The sequence below is a fragment of the Lissotriton helveticus genome, chromosome 7, assembly GCF_964261635.1.
Source record: "Lissotriton helveticus chromosome 7, aLisHel1.1, whole genome shotgun sequence".
NCBI lineage: Eukaryota > Metazoa > Chordata > Amphibia > Caudata > Salamandridae > Lissotriton > Lissotriton helveticus.
The window spans coordinates 689,510,296-689,526,551 of record NC_136068.1 but is presented as its reverse complement, the minus strand read 5'-3'; the positions used below and the strand labels follow the sequence as shown (position 1 = coordinate 689,526,551).

At 45.5% G+C, this 16,256-nt stretch overlaps 1 protein-coding gene across 1 annotated transcript in view; it reads right to left on the bottom strand.

Moving 5' to 3' along the window:
* ERGIC1 (endoplasmic reticulum-golgi intermediate compartment 1) overlaps window positions 1-16,256 on the bottom strand; it is a 264,315-nt gene that overhangs the window by 127,161 nt on the left and 120,898 nt on the right. The window contains exon 3 of the mRNA XM_078653011.1: window positions 8,830-8,902. Within this exon, the coding sequence (XP_078509137.1) occupies window positions 8,830-8,902 (73 nt within the window). The remainder of the gene's footprint in view (window positions 1-8,829; window positions 8,903-16,256) is intronic.

Genomic DNA, 16,256 nt, shown 5'->3' with positions numbered 1-16,256 from the left:
GCCAAATCAGCCTGGAAAGATTTCTGCATAAAAATGGAAAATACTGCCAAAATGGCTCTTTGGGTAGTGGAAGAAGACAAACATCTTTTATGGTACATGCACATCGGCACAAGCAGCAGCAATGTCCTGGCAATCAATAGTAGAACAAACATTCATAGATGCAAGAAACACATACTCATATATCCAAAGTACGTACAAGTTTCAAAGTAGCTAAAAAGTACAAAATATATTCAAATTACTGCAATGGGCAAATACAACAGCTTCAAGCATGTCTTAAGAGCTTTCACTACCCCAAAAGACGTGAGCCGCAAAATGCTAGATTAACATGTGCGATGGTCTGTAATGTTACCAATGACCATCATGAAGTAAGTTACAGGCCGAAAAGTAAGAGACAAGACAGAGTTTGAGTTATTGATGCTGGAAGGGAAAAGGATAAACAAAAATGGAGCATTACGAGCTTTGGCTGCACCCCCAATGGCTTTGAGAAGTGCCTTCCTCTGTTGACTTGAATGACTCGGCATTCCCTGGGACGAATAGGGAATCCTACTTTCAGAACAAGGAACAACATTGTATTCAGAGTCCTCTGAATTTTAATTTTAACAAAACCGCAGCAGCACCATCAATCTTCTCGAACTCATAGATAACAATTAATATTTACTGTTTAAATTGATAGGCCACCACAAAAAAAAGATACCTTTAGAGGTTTCCTGCTGGGTATATCTCAGCAATGGGCACGAGTGCATAATCATTCCATTACAGTACTACATCCAGTAGAGTAGACAGTAGGGCGAATGCTACCCTAAAGTCTGCTTAGAGGAAAGTCAAGATTGAAAGTCTTCTTTACCAGATGTTAGACATAACATTTATCTACATTTAACCTAGATTGAGGAAGATGAAAGGAGTACTATAAGGGACACTGACAATTTCTATAGCTGTATTCATGTGCGTATTTAAAATTGCAGGTATAAAATAAAGCAAGGACTGGCAAAGGCAATGGCTTGCACCTTTTTGACAGACTGGTGCTAATGTTTTTGCCATGCTGTTCAGCATCGGCAAAAAATGCCTTTAGGATGCTGCTCAGCATCTGCCCCCCCAAACAAAAAAACAACAACAACAAAAAAACCTTCACACAATGGCTTGTGAGTATATGCGTCATGACATGTGCGTTCACACCATGATGCTTTGAGTGGCACATTACGACAACGTGTCACCATGCATGCATGCACAACACAATTTGACTGCTATTTCAATTTATTTATTTTAAGTTTACATGCATTTTTATCCACATTTTGAAACCTACGATTTTCCTCACCAACTTTGGGCACCCTTGCACACTGAACTCGACCCCGCCCCCACCACTGCCACTCTGCCCTAGGACCCACCCGTTGCTCCAGGCGCATCCCCACCAAGACTAACCTGCTACCTGCTCCTTCGTAAGTCTTTTCCCAGCATTTAGCACCCTCTTACACTGTAGCTTCCTTCTATGCCAGACTAGAAAGACACAGATCATTTTTCACCTTATAGTGGTGATATATTTTAGCGTCCACCATGGTGTGTAACGCTCGTGTTCTGGGGCACTGCAGTTCTCTGGAGTTTTTGCTCTCAAATTCGCCAGCATGAATAAACTCTGGGTGTCCTATAAGGGACCCCGTTGCCAAAGTATAATACCACCAGTGTAGAAGCTTAAAAAGAGCCTCCTTGCCCCACAAAGTTGCTCCCTCTTGTGAGAATGCTGCCCACTGTGACACCCACTCTCTCGGAAATAGGTATTTCCCCCCCATCTGCCTCAGGTGTATTTAAGGGTTGTATGATGCTACAACGCTGGTAAATACATTGCATGCCTTTGCCTCGCATTTTTTAGCGCACATGTTTTTACTGCGAATATGCTTTACATCGCATGCCAACACCACACATTGTTTTTAGATTGAAAAAATATATTTGATGGGGGGGGGGGGGGGGGGGGGGGAAAAAGAGACCCCCACCCACCCTCCCCAACTTACCTTACATGCATGGTATTAGCATGCATTGTAAAGGCATTTTCGCTGTAAAAATGTGCGTGCTAAAAAATGCGAGGCAACAGCATGCAATGTATTTACTTCATTGTAAAGGCGGTTTCCCTATTTAAGAGTCGATAAATGCATTAGGGAAATTCCCTAGCCATAGAGGAGCTTCTCAAAGGGTATAAGAGCTATTGTTGACAATTTGTTTTTAAAAAACCATAGAATGTTGAACTTAATGCCAGAATAAATAAAAAACTCTGATAGGTTGAAGTCTTCTCTGGCCTGTTCAAAACATCCGACCTTCCGCCTGCTGAGAAGGTTCCACAATATTTTACAGCCCCCTTCTCTCCATGCCTTAAAATGTTTCTCTAGTGAAGCGCGGTGTTTCCACACAGTGGCATGAGACAGAAGGGATATGTTAGGCCTTTCCAAAGGCCTATGCTGTCCCAAATTCTCAGGGTAGACCCTGTAATGCAGTAAATGTTAAGTGGAGACTGCTAAAGGAGGCATTTTGGGCCCTGAAAGTATACATTTCCCCCAAACTATACATATGGTCAATCATATACCACTCCTTCGCTGTCTCTACCTGTTCCACTCACTAAGTCAGCCTAGTAATATTTAAGTTCGGGGCACCCAGCCAGGATTTCTTGGCATCACCGAGCATTGCACATTGCTTATTCTTGTGAAATAAATTGAGTAAATATGCTGTGCTTCTTAGCTATGCATCCTCTATTTACGTATGGCATTGGTGTCTGACAAACATACAAGGGTAGTATTGTCATTCCGAGGGATGAGATGCACCCCATCCAGGTGAGTGGTTTGTTCCTTCTCAGATTTGAACTTCTGTAATGCTTTAGGTTTATTTCCTTAGTTCTTGGTAATGGCCTGGCCAGGACTATCTCCAGGTTTATGATGAAAGAATCTGGTCATCGGAGAGAAGTCAACCTCACCAGGGCCTGGATGGTCTTCTCTGAAGCAGAAATATTCACTCAACTGACTTGCTTAGATTGATTTTAAACCTCAACATCCACCGGTAACCCTTAAGCTCCTCCAGCAAATTGATGGGGTCAGTGAGGGATAGAAGTATATTATCTACAACAGACATGGCGAGTATGAATTCATCCTACCATAGTGCGAAAATCTTTATCAGAATGTTGGTCCTAATCCACTTTAACTATTCTAAAGTGAAGGCAAATAGTATTCTTGTTCCCCTACCGATTTGAATACATTTGGATCACTTCACAAAGCTGCGTAATCTTTCTCCAAAGCTGGAATCTCGCAGGACATCCTGCATGAAGTTTCAGTCCACCCTCTCTCAGCACTGTCTTTCCAACTTTATTTCTAATGTTAATGAAGTGTAGTACTTCAAAGGCTCTGAATCCGCCATCAGTATGTTTCAGTAGGGCAACATTACTCGCTGTAACACTGGCGCACATTTAGACCCATTATTGCTAAAATCTCTGGTGTGTTGAAAGGAATAGCGCCTTCATTATTAATAATGTGTACAGATATACTGCTTGCTGACATGGCCTGGCTTCTTCTATTAGCTGCTATTCACACAGCTCATATGTAAGGCGCAATGTGAAAGGTTGAGCCGGCCTGTTCAGAGCATGAGAACCAGGGCAGGACTAGCTGTAGCAGGCACCAGGCATGTCCCTGGTGGGCTGGAAGGGTGGGGCCTGGGTTTGGACAGGTGGGGTCGATTTTTAGGTCGAGCCTGTAACAGCGCTTGCGCTGGTCTGGCAAAGACTTTATGCAAGGGCTTTCAGAAATCACTCCAGAGGCTCGAACACGCTCCTGCATGTGTTTTTGTTTTGTCCCTGGCTATTGGCCTATGCGTGCGTCTTTTTTTTACAAAGACAGCACACAATTGGGCAAAGGCGGGCGCATTGCTCCCCCCCATGGCATATTGGTTGCAGTTACCCGCACGGGCGCCATGTGTTTTGAATTATTGTGCACAAATGCGTGCGTGATAATTCAAAACACATGTCTCTGTGTGGGGCTCTCGCGCCTAGCATTGTAGCACGCAGATTCCAAAAACGTCATCACCGAGCCGCACTGGTATTGGTCCAGCCTCGAGGGATTCCCCAGACATCACTGCCGAGCCGCGCTGGGATTGGTCCCAGCTACGAGGGCTTCCCCATGCTCGTCACCAGGAACTGAGCTGCTCCGAACACTAGCTCAAGCCTAACAGAACTATTTTTGAAACCCTAAGGCTTCGACATAGCTTTAAAAACACATTCACACGCTCCGCAAAAATAAAGCGCTTTTTTTTTTTAATAGGCTGCTGAAATTTGGAACCTGTGTCTTACTTGACGTCAAGCGAGTGGCTCGTATTCAGTAAGTTGACTACAGCACACGCATTTTCACATGTACAGCAATATATTGTGGACCCGCTGCAAAAACAGCTTACCTCAATGTGGCATTTGCTGCCAGTTTCGTCATCTCACAGCACTGTCAAGAGGTGTTCCAGTTTAGTGCGTATTCTACTCGTCGACCTTGAAAGCAAAAAGGACTAAGTCCACCTTGACAGAAATCTACCCCTGTGACCTGCAGACGATGCAAAAATCTTAACAGCGAGCGTTTAACTCGCTGAGTTATGTTACCAACTTGTGATGTGGATGCTCACTTCGTGATCAGGATGCAGAATCCCTGGCGAACTTCTAAGGATGGGTTTTACACACTGTATTCCCACAGCTTGAGCCATGTTTGTGTGCTAGTTTGGATAATTGGAAACAAATGCACTTAACTGTTAATCCATTACGTATAATAACATGAAACAAAAGCAACTGTCTTACAATCTGGCCTTTTGTGCAGCCCTCCTCTTCTGTTCGCCGTCTGAGTGGTGATGTGCCAGACACAAGCTTTCTTTTAATTGAATTTGCTCGTGTGGCAGTACAACTGAGGGCTGCATTAATTATAGCGTATATCTAGCGCCGTAGTGTAAAACGGATGACATGACTAATTTGGAGCTTGTGCTTGCAACGTGAAATTAGTGCGGAAGGGGCGGACGCACCCCGCCACCGCTTCACGTGAGGCAGTGATACAGATGAGCGCAATAATAGCTCAGTCAGTAAGACTGGGAGCTAAGACCATCTTTGTAGATACGCTGCTCTTAAGGCGGGTATCCTCTGTTACTGTAGAGTTGTGCGTTTTGTAAGGGTTGTAGACTGCAGGGCCTTTGCCAGCTGATTGTAGAGCCTTTGCCAGGGCATCAAACTGTACATATATTCTGCTTGGATGTTGGTGTCTGTTAGCCGCATTGTCCAAGCAGTCCATCCAGATTTTGTCCCATGAAGGAATTACAGAACAAGCATTGACATTGCAAATAGGTCTCGCCTTTGGGACCTTGTAAGTAAAAAACAAACAAAAATGGAAGTATGAGACTTCACGTTTACATTTACTTCGTATTTAGGATGCAGTAATTGTAAACGTGAAGTCTTAGACTTTTTTTTTTCTTTTTTAAATTACAAGGTCCCAAAGGCGAGACCTATTGGCTATGCCAATGCTTGTTGTTACTAGGGGCCGCATAGCTGTCAAGGTTTCAGATTGCTACGTGTGCCATTTTCATAATTTTAGTCTAATTATGAGTGACATTTCAACAACTATGAGTGACACGTTCTCACAAGCAAAATCAAGCAATGAAGATGAGGGAAACATACATTTCAGAAATTACACCTATTTGAGCATCGAGAAACTCCAAGAAAATGTTAGAACGGCTGCAAAGCACCAGAAATGGAAGGGCACTAACCACTTTGTCCATGTCCCTCCGTGATGGCATTACAGCAGGTACATCCATGCCCCCTTTAGCGCACCCTTCTCCAGAGGCTGCATGATTGCAGGTGCAGACTGCAGGAAGCCCCCAGGCGCCCCTTTCTGCACTGCAATACCAGGATTAATGGTGGCTGTTCGCCACCGGCTCAATCACTCTTCAATTAAAAGAACAAGGAAAACTTAGAGCCGAGGATTTTCCGAATGCAGAAAAGCCAGAACACCAGTACGAATCGGCCAGGTGCGTGACTGTGGTGATTCTCCTGAAACAGGTTTCCAGGGTCAGGCCGCAAACCACCCCATCATCAATAACAATTTCGGGTAGTTTGCAATGCCGCCTGCTGCCCAGGATGCCTGTTGCTGCGAGTCCTGAGACTGTCCAGGAGGCCAATGCAACCGGAGTGCACTGTCAGGGTTTGCGTGACGGTCTGACAGCCATCACTCCGATGACATCCACTGCACATAATTATCCCGGAGCCCGGGCTCAGCAATAATTAATTCAATGCTTCACGGGCCATAAAATAACCACAATAACAGCACTGGTTGAGCCGCCACGCCGGCCGTACTCACAAATTCTCAGTGGCGCCATGGCCAAATTGTATAAAACAGTCTGGACCCAGGCTGTCTCGGTAGTTTCTATTGGGCATTATCCAGGCTGTCTGACTAAGAGCGGCTATGCGTCACGAAATTTAAGATACATTGTAGCACAGTGGTCGTCAGTGGTGCTTAGGTCAGACTGGAGTGCCCCAAGCCTGAGGGAGAAGCGTACGCAACCACAGGCAGAGTGCTGGTAGCTGACACACACTTATTACCTTCCAAAGCTTTAATGACAGCTGAGACATCAGATATGCGTGACAATGCAGTTCAGTGCTCTGATGTGGATCACCACACTGAAATGCGTTAGTCTAACGCCTGACGCGTGGCACTTGGCAGAACTGGGGCCGGTTTTGCAGCTGGGCTGCAAAAATCGGCCCCTTGTAACAAAAGAGCAACAGCAGTGTTCCCGCCAGTCCCCAGCTCGTCTGACCTAATTGCCAGGGCTGTTTTGTGATCCCAGTCTGGCCCTGCTGAGGACTGCACTAGAAACGCAGGTTAGTGCAGCATGTACCATAGCCCTCTAAGGTCCTTAAAAAAAAAAAATTCAAAATGGTTCTCGCTCATATTGTGAGCGCACCCACAATATGGTTTTATAAATGGGAATATCATTAAAAAAACTAGAAAACAAAATTGTGTTAGAATTATTTTGCTTTCGATCCTTTCCACCAAGTCTTAGCTGTCCCGTAAAACACGTAAAGAACAAGATGAGCAGACATGGCATTGGGCCCTTCCGGCACAGAATGGTTCTGCAGCTGGGGCAAATGCAGCCGGGGTTAAGAGCACGTCTTCAGGTGGTGTTTTCAGAGCTGCTAGAATAGAGGAGTTTACCACTAGGGGGTGCTGCCTACACAGGGTCACCAGCCCTTGACAGTGTCCTCGCCTCCTCGCTCTGTGTCCTGAGGCACCAGGAGGAGAGGATGGGGTGTTATGGGCAGACCTGCAGACTATTGAGCTAGAAAACCGGACGAGTCTTGACGTCGGCCCAACATCCTATGATTCTGGGAAAATCACTTAATTTCCCTGTCCCTACAAAAATGAATGTGTTTTTTATAAAGTAACTGAAAGCACTCCAATAATGAATGTGTCCTTGTATAAAGTGAAAATGCCCCAACAATACCTTACCTTCAGGTGGCGTTTGTGCTATATAAAACTGCATATTGAAAAAAACCACAAAAAAAAACCACAGGAGACTGATTGAGTGAAAATACAAGCACTTGTATGCCGTGCTCCAAGACAAGGTGAAAAGCAGAGCCCAAAATGTGAGCAGTGGATGGACATATGTACTTTGTCCATACTTTGGGGGAGGGAAGAGGCATGACACTCGTGCCACGGACAAATCGGGATAAAGGACTTGAGACGGACGATGGAGCGAGCAAATCGGAAGCCCACAGATTGAACACAACATGTCTCTTCAAGACCGCACATGCACGGTCTAGAGTAGAGACCTAAAAAAGTTTTCAGTGCAAAAAAGTGTGTTTGAGAAAAGGAACTACCGGGCAGCAAATGGCAGGTGCAGAGCTCTTAAGAAGGGAAATCCAAGGAGGAACACTTCAGGAAAAGAGAATGCTGAGAGGTCGGGTGGGAGGGGGAGAAACAGAAGTGGGTGAAAAAGCAAGATGAAGTTGGGGAAACAAAGGAGAGTAGGTGGTTACAAGAAGGCAGGGGAGCAAGGAAGGTAGCTGAGGCAGGAGAAAGGAGAGAAACATTTTTGAAAAAGCAAAACCAAAGCGAAGGAGGGATGGCAGTAGTAATGGACAAGCTGGGGGTCGGGGCAGCAGGGAGCAACACAGTACATGTGGAGGACGATATTTGAGAGGGTAAGCAGCGCACCAGGGAGAGCGCTAGAAAATCAAATGTACTAACATGGAATTCTGAACAAAAAAAACATTAGTTTCCCAAATGTGAGCAGTGGAAGGATACAAGTCATCCAATAACAAGAATGGGAAAAGAGCTATGTTCCAGGGGAGAAACAAACAAGAAATGCGAGTAAAGGGACAGGACAAAATGCGAACAGCTAAGAAAGCGAACCAATGGTAAGCAATAGGCTGGCTCTAAGCCCACTGATTTTTGGTATGGTCCACTAAAGGTCTTTCACCAACAAACAGCTGAAAGCTATCTGTAGGAAAGACATGAAAGGCAAACTGCAAAACCCCAATTCGAACAAAACGACACACCCCAAATGTATGGAGCGGCTGATAGAACCACAAAGCCTAACAAATAGTGGGAATACCACTCATGAAAAGTTTCACTTCAAATCTACAGGAAAAACGAAATATCAAATTCCTTTGCCGCTAGACGGTAGTTAGGGCTGAAACACGAATACATGTTACTGATTTTGCCACAGTAACCCTACTGGCCTTAAAAAGGCACAGGCCTCTGAGGAAACATTGAAATGTGCCTATAAGCTACTCCATCTCGATCAAGGACTCGGTGCCAAAGAAGGAGCAAAAAAAACACTTACATCTCTGTAGTGATAAATCCAGTGAGTTCAGAGAGGAACAGGAATGTGATGAAGAGGCAGCAGCACACGGAAACTAGGAATAAAAAGAGACCAACACATTAAATAGGCACCGTGGCAAGTCTTTTCACTACTCTTAATTAGAAGCACGTTTCCTTTGAACCTGGGTCACATCAAGTAAACAGGCTCCTCCCACTTCCACACAAGACACGCTCTATTTTTTGACGTCTAGTGAAACAAGGCAGGTGCAGATATTGCAGAAAAGGGCACATATGACATGGAATTGATAACTCAAACTAACTACAACCTTGGTTGGCCACCTTTGATATAAATTAATTCAACACCATCCACCAGGATAGTAATGAATTGCTTTATACTCCGGCAGCCTGAAAGTTACATACTGTATAAAGCATTGGGCTATTAGTTAACCCCTTCGCTGCGGCGGCTATTCCGACGCAGCGCTAAGGGGGTGGCCGTACTCGTGACGAAACTGCTCAGTCACGGCCCTCGGGTGAGCTGTGCTTGTGACGGAACGGTTCCGTCACGGCCCCTCCCGCTCATTAGAACGTCAGCGCAGGCGCAGAATTCGCGCCACGCAGGCGCGGCAAGTGGGCCGTGACGGAACCGTTCCGTCACCAGCACAGCCCACCCGAGGCTCGTGACGGAACGGTTCCGTCACGAGCATTGGAGGGGTTAAGGGAGTATGTGCCCACCTTATGCAATAACCATCATCTTTGTCAGGGTAAACCACTACAGCCACTAAAACACGAGATCAACCCCATGGTAGCTGTGGAACAATGCAGACAGGCTTAACTTGGAGACAATGTGTAAAGTATTTATGCAGTACAAAAGAGTGTTAAAGTTGACATGAAAAACAATAAAAATCTAAAAACTAAAGTATAATAAACAAAATAACACCAAACATCCAATAATGGGAACCAGAAATGTGAATGTTAAAGTTTTAATTCGAAACAGGCCCAAGAAGCATGACATGTCAATGATAGTCATTGGACCTAGGCCCAATCGGATGCTGACTGTGATGAAGGGATGGTCGGATACACTAACTAGGTTCATCCTGGTCATACATTTTTCTGTCTCATATCAGTCCTTTAAGTACCAATCCTCAACAAGAGTACAGTTATAAAGCTCTCCAGGACCTCAGGGGAGGCACCTAGAGACTCACAGGGTGGGAGGCTGCGGCCAACAGGAGGATCCAGTCAAGGTGCCATAGGTCAGCTTGGCAGTCGCTGGAAACGGCCTATTGTAGGTTGAGTTCCTGTAGTTTTAATAGGTCAACCTTTTGACCTTTGGAATCCACTTCATTGTCACGAATAAAAGAGGGAAAGCATGTCCTTCTCATGTCTCAGCCTGCAGGTCCAGCAGTGTTCTGAAAGTGGGTGACTGGAGATGCGACATTCATGCCTGGCACAAGCTTGTTGGTGGGAGCGACCCACCAATACGGTAAAGTTGCCAGGGCTACTCCTACCCACTTCGGGCATTTTCAAGATAGCCGAAGTCCTCAGTCACACTAAACTAGGTCTTGGAGGCCTGGAGTTGTGAGGGGAGAGTATACTATGGTAACCCTAGTAATATCCCACATCCACCACGAAAATGCAATTTTAGGCAGTCCCTGTACTCCCAATAAACTCAGGGGCAGAGGGCTGATAGGACAAAGCTAAGCTTACAGCAGCGAGACAGTGGAATCACAAATTGTTCTGGCATCCTCTTTCTATCGCTTCTTCCCCAGATCACCAACTCTCCCCGCAGAGAATATGTGGGGCCTTTGTTTTTACCGACTTTAATTATGAATGCAATCATACATTTTAATCCCCCTTTTTCCCCTACGTTCTCTACACCCCTGCCCCTCACCATCCTTTTGTATAGTTCTGCATAATTCTGCACTTTAGACTTTGTGCACCTTTGTATCTTGTAAAGCGCTCCAATACCCTCACGGGTAAAGTTCGCGCTCTATAAAACACTAAAATAAAAAAATACGTAAAAAAATAAGTTATTCAAGTCCTTTGGCCCAGTCCCATCCTGTGAAAGGAACAAGAACACCACCCCACACCCAAGGCCTTTTGTTACTGTCCTGGGAAGAAGTTCACACCCACTGAAATGCTAATTGTCTGGAAGAAGGGAGATAATAAAATGCAGATTTAACTTCTGGAGACTTCAAGCAGGGCACAGGTGACTTTCTAAATGTCATCTTTCCAAAATACTTAGGATGATCTAGCGGTCAGTTGCCTTCTCCTCAACGCGAGGTCATTAGTCAAACATAGCACGGAGGTAGCAGAGGTAATTCTGGACGCGGGCATAAAGATAGCTTTTATCACCGAGTCATGGACTGACGCAGCGTCAGGTCCTGACATAGTCAAGGCAACCCCGCCGGACTATGTGTGTTACACCCAAAACCGTGACAAGAGGAAAGGGGGTGGTCTAGCCATTATTTATCATAAAGCAATCAGAGGGTCCTTTCAATCCGGTCCCATTGGCCTCGAGGAGTCACTTCTTTTTAATTTCATCCTTTCCGATCATCAATCCCTTAGTGGCTGTCTTGTTTACAGACCCCCAGGTACTAAAGCCCCATTTGTAATAGCACTGTGTAGGGCACTTGAAGCTGTAGCATCGGCCCAAGATTTCACCCTTCTGGGCGGTTTTAACTTTCATCTTGAATCTGATTCAGACACAGACACCCGTGACCTGATCGACCTATTGCTGGGGGTTGATTTGATTTAACGGGTGTCAGGTCCGACACACAAGGCAGGACACACCCTAGACGGGATTTTCTCTAATCATCCCAGTCTGAAAGTATCATTGGTACTGCCGGTCCCCTGGTCCGATCATTCAGCTGTCTATTTCACGGTTTCTCTAACCACCCCCATGAAACCACCTAGCACTAGAAACGCCCCCAGACAGGTCAGAAAATGGAACAATATCAAAGGGGAAACGCTGGATGACGTATTAAAAAAATTCCCTGACAACCCTCGCTGACAATGTGGAGGAAGCAGCCACGGCCTATACAATCTGGCTAGAACGAGCCGGCCCCTCCCAAAATCACTTACTCCACTCGGGCAAATCCCACCGCTCCCTGGTTTTCGGAACAAATCAGGGAGCATAAAGTGCGGTGTAAAAAACTGGAGAGAATCTGGCGAATGAATTACTATCTAACAGACAAGCAAATTCTTAACTCGGAGCAAAGACTCTACAAAGAAAAAATCCTGCAGGCAAAAAGGGCTTTTCTCACAAAACAGATTAATGAAGCCAGCAACACCCCAAAAGAACTATTCCAAACTGTCTCAGCCCTGGCAAACCCGAAAACCATAGAAATTCCCCCCAGTCTTTCACTCTGTGAAAATCTAGCCACTTTCTTCCGAGAAAAAGTAGAAAACATCTTTTTTACCCTAGACGGTCTGGTCAGGACACCCCCTCCGAGGGAGGGTCCGGAATCAGACAACACTCTGGAAAAACTTCTACATTTCCAGCCCATCACCGAAAAGGAAGTGGTGAGCCGTCTATTGAAGATAAAATCGGGCTCCCCACACGACCCATGTCCTACGGCAATAGCTAAATTAGCTCCTGACATCATTGCAACCGGACTCACCCCCCTCTTCAATAAGATGTTGGACAAAGGGGAATATCCCGCCAGATGGAAGCAAGCCTCCATCCTGCCCCTGCTAAAAAAAACAACCTAGACATCACCGAGATGAATAACTATCGGCCGATTGCTCGACTTCCCCTCCCCGCTAAAATCATGGAAGGCAACTTAAATGCACAATTAAGCACCTTTTTAAAAACAGGGGAACACCTTGATCCTTCCCAACACGGCTTTCGTGCGGAACATAGCACGGAATCCGCACTGATCAAATCAGTGGAAGACATCAGACAGGTGATGGAAGCAGGAGGCAGAGCGGCCCTGATTTTGTTGGATCTTTCCGCGGCCTTCGACACGGTCCACCACAAGCTGTTGGTGGACCGGTTGAGGGCCTGTGGAATTCAGGGAAAGGCACTAAAGATCTTACAGGCCTTCCTCTCCAACAGAACTCAGTCGGTGGCCCTGGGAGACTTTGAATCGCGTCCGTTTGTGTTGCCCTGTGGAGTTTCCCAGGGGTCTTCACTTAGTCCCACCCTTTTTAATGTTTATGTTGCGACACTTGCCCCGGTGATCCGATCGTTCGGTTTTCACCTCACAGCCTATGCGGATGACACACAGCTAGTGGTGTCACTACTACCCGGCAACACAGACAGTACAGCAGACAGGTTTAGAGGATGTATGCATGAGGTGGGCTGCTGGATGGCTCAAAACTGTCTAAAACTCCATTCCACCAAGACAGAAGTGCTGCTCTTTGGTGCCAGGGACAACTTCTGGTCCCCGAGATGGTGGCCAGATGAAATGGGACCTCTCCCCTCCCCGGTGGAAAAAGTCAAAAATCTGGGTATACTGGTGGACGACTCTTTGTCCTTCAAACCCCAGATTAACGCACTATCCTCCTCTATACACTACATCCTCAAAACCATCAGGAAAGTTCTTCCGTATTTGGAGAAGGAGCACAGGAAAACTGTCGTTACTGGTCTAGTCCTTTCATGCCTGGACTATTGTAACAGCCTGATGTTAAATGCCCAGCAGAGCGTTCTTAATAAACTCCAGTTACTGCAAAATGCAGCGGCCCGCCTGATTACAGATACCCCCAAATTTGCATCGGTAGCTCAGGACTTGGTAAACCTTCACTGGTTGCCAATTCGCAAGAGAATTGTTTTTAAAGCACTATGCATGGTCTTCAAGGCACTACATGATATGGGCCCTAGATACATGAAATTGCTCTTCCGTTGGCATAAACCAGCAAGAACCCTGAGATCTGGGGAACTAGCACTGGTCATGGTCCCCAGAGTTAAAAGAGCACGCTGGGGAGGCAGAAGCTTCGCCCTTGGGGCGGCGGAGGCTTGGAACAAACTGCCATTCCACCTCAGACAATCTTCGGACCTGATGGCTTTTAGGAAAGAGCTCAAGACCTGGCTCTTTACTCATTAATCTCTTAGCTACTCACTTGCACTGGTTCAATTATGCTAGCGCCAGGACACCTCCGGGTAACAGAGCGCTCTACAAATGTAAAAATAAATAAATAAATAATAAATCAAACTTCACCAGTGAATTGGGCTTTTAATATTCCAAAAAGTCAAAAAATGTAATTTGTAGCGGTTTCATAAGTGAAGGTGATGTTTAATAATCTTGATATAGTATCCCAAAGCTTTCCCATAGAACACCCAACCTTGCTACAGTGAAAATAGCTTTTAGGGCATTTTCACAGCAAGGGCATGTTTAACATGTACCGGTTGTACTTTTAAATACCATGCCCTCTGCGCCATAATGCCTTCTACGGGGTGTCTTGTAGATATTTAAAAGGAAGGTTTATTTTGACAGGTCAAATTTGCAGTTAAAATCTGTACAGCCACGCTACTGGTGGCAGGCCAGCAGTTATGTTTACACTGTCACTGTGGGTGGCACAATGGGAGCTGCTTTCCACTTGTGAGATTTAACTTACAGGCTCTAGGTACACCTTAGTACCATCCAATAGGGACATAAAGCTAAGTTAAATATGCCCAACAGATGTATGCCAATTTAATCATGTTGAAAGGAGGAACAGACACTTAATTTCTGGTTAGCAGGGATAAAGTGCACATGGTTCTATAGCCAGCAAAAGGCAAAACAATCCGAGGTAACCCTGCAGAAAGGGCAACATTTCCAACACTGTGTATAACCATCAAAGTACATTCTCTAAAGGCAAGGCATATTAATATAAAGTTTGGCACACTGCTGCTGAAAAAAAACCACAAACACAAAAAAAAGAAAAAAACGAACAGGTCAAAACGTGCTTCAGGCAAGTCAGATTCCTGGATATGGTGGAAGAGATTCCGATCATCTGAGTCCCATCCAGAACGGGACACATTTCCAGGAAATTCGCCTGCATTTCTAATGTTCTGGCCATTCAGGTCAGAGCATTTTCTTAGATTCTTTTATTGGAGAAACAAGTTAGAGAGACTGGCTTCATAGGAAGGGATGTGCATTTGCAGCAATGCCAGACAAATAAGTTACTTATATTTGGTAACACTAACTGGTGGATACCCTAACCACACGTCTCACATTGAGAATATCTCAATAATCCGAGAGGATCCAGAAACTCTTAATTGCTCCTTCCAGGTGAGAGATAGTGCCACAGCCCTCTGTTGTGACTACATCCCACCTCCAGTCTTGATGATAGAGTCACACAAAGGACCAGCACTGCTGGCTTACCTCAGTTTAATCATGGGATATTCTGCTCCCAAGAAACGCCCACTCTTTTTGATTCCCTGTCTGGTGGAAAGGTAGCAAAATAATTTGGCTTTACTTCGCTCTTTGAGATCTGCACTACACGATTTTCTGGGATTAGATGTTGAATGAACAAGTTACTTATCTTCTGTACTGATATATCTGGAATAGACATATATTAATTATAGATTCCTTACCTTAGAATTACCCCCTGACGACAGACTGGATCCGGAGAATTTTTTCTTCAGCAGTACCCCTGCACATCGGTAGGTGGCATTGGTCGACTCGGAGTTCATCGTTGGTGTTGTGATTGCTGGAATGACGTCACAGTATCTACTTAGCCTATTCCCCTGCGCGCTGACGTCAGTTCTTTACACAACATTCCACGACAGAAGAGCAGAGCCATGCAAGACACTGACCACTGGTGCACAAAACTAGGGCCCTGAAAGGGAGTCTCTTACAATAGAAGTCAGTTAGCAGAACCGGGGGGGGGGGATGGGTGGGGCGGTAAGGAATCCATTAATAATGTATTTCTCTTACAGATATATTGTTACCGAAGGGAAGTAACTTCATCTGAAAGAGACTTTTTTAGTTATAGATTCCTTACCTTAGAATAGATACCCCAGCAATACCAACCCTGGAGGTGGATTTGTGAACAAATTCACACCAGAAAGTCCTGGAGAACTGAACGGCCAAAGAAGCATTCTTTCCGGACTTGACTATCCAGGCAGTAATATTTAGTAAACATGTGCAGTGATGCCCCATGGCTGCCTGGCAGACATCACCGAGGGGGAACTCAATATCCCAAAGCAGTAGTGGCTGCCGTGACCCTAGTGGAATGGGAGCGCAGTTCTGCCTGAGGCTTCTTTTTCGCTAAGGAGTGACCAATCTTAATGCAAAGGACGACCAATCGAGAGATGGATCAGTTTTTGCACTGCCCAACCTTTCTTGGCACCCACATAGCCAACAAAGAGTTGATCGTCCACCCGGAATTCTTTTGTGCAATCCAAATATCAGGATAACGCATGTTTTAGATCCAGATGGTGGAGTCTCTCCTCCTCCTTAGAAGGATGCAGAGGCGGGAAGAAGGTGGGCAAAGTGATGGTCTGTCCTAAGTGGAAAGAGGTAA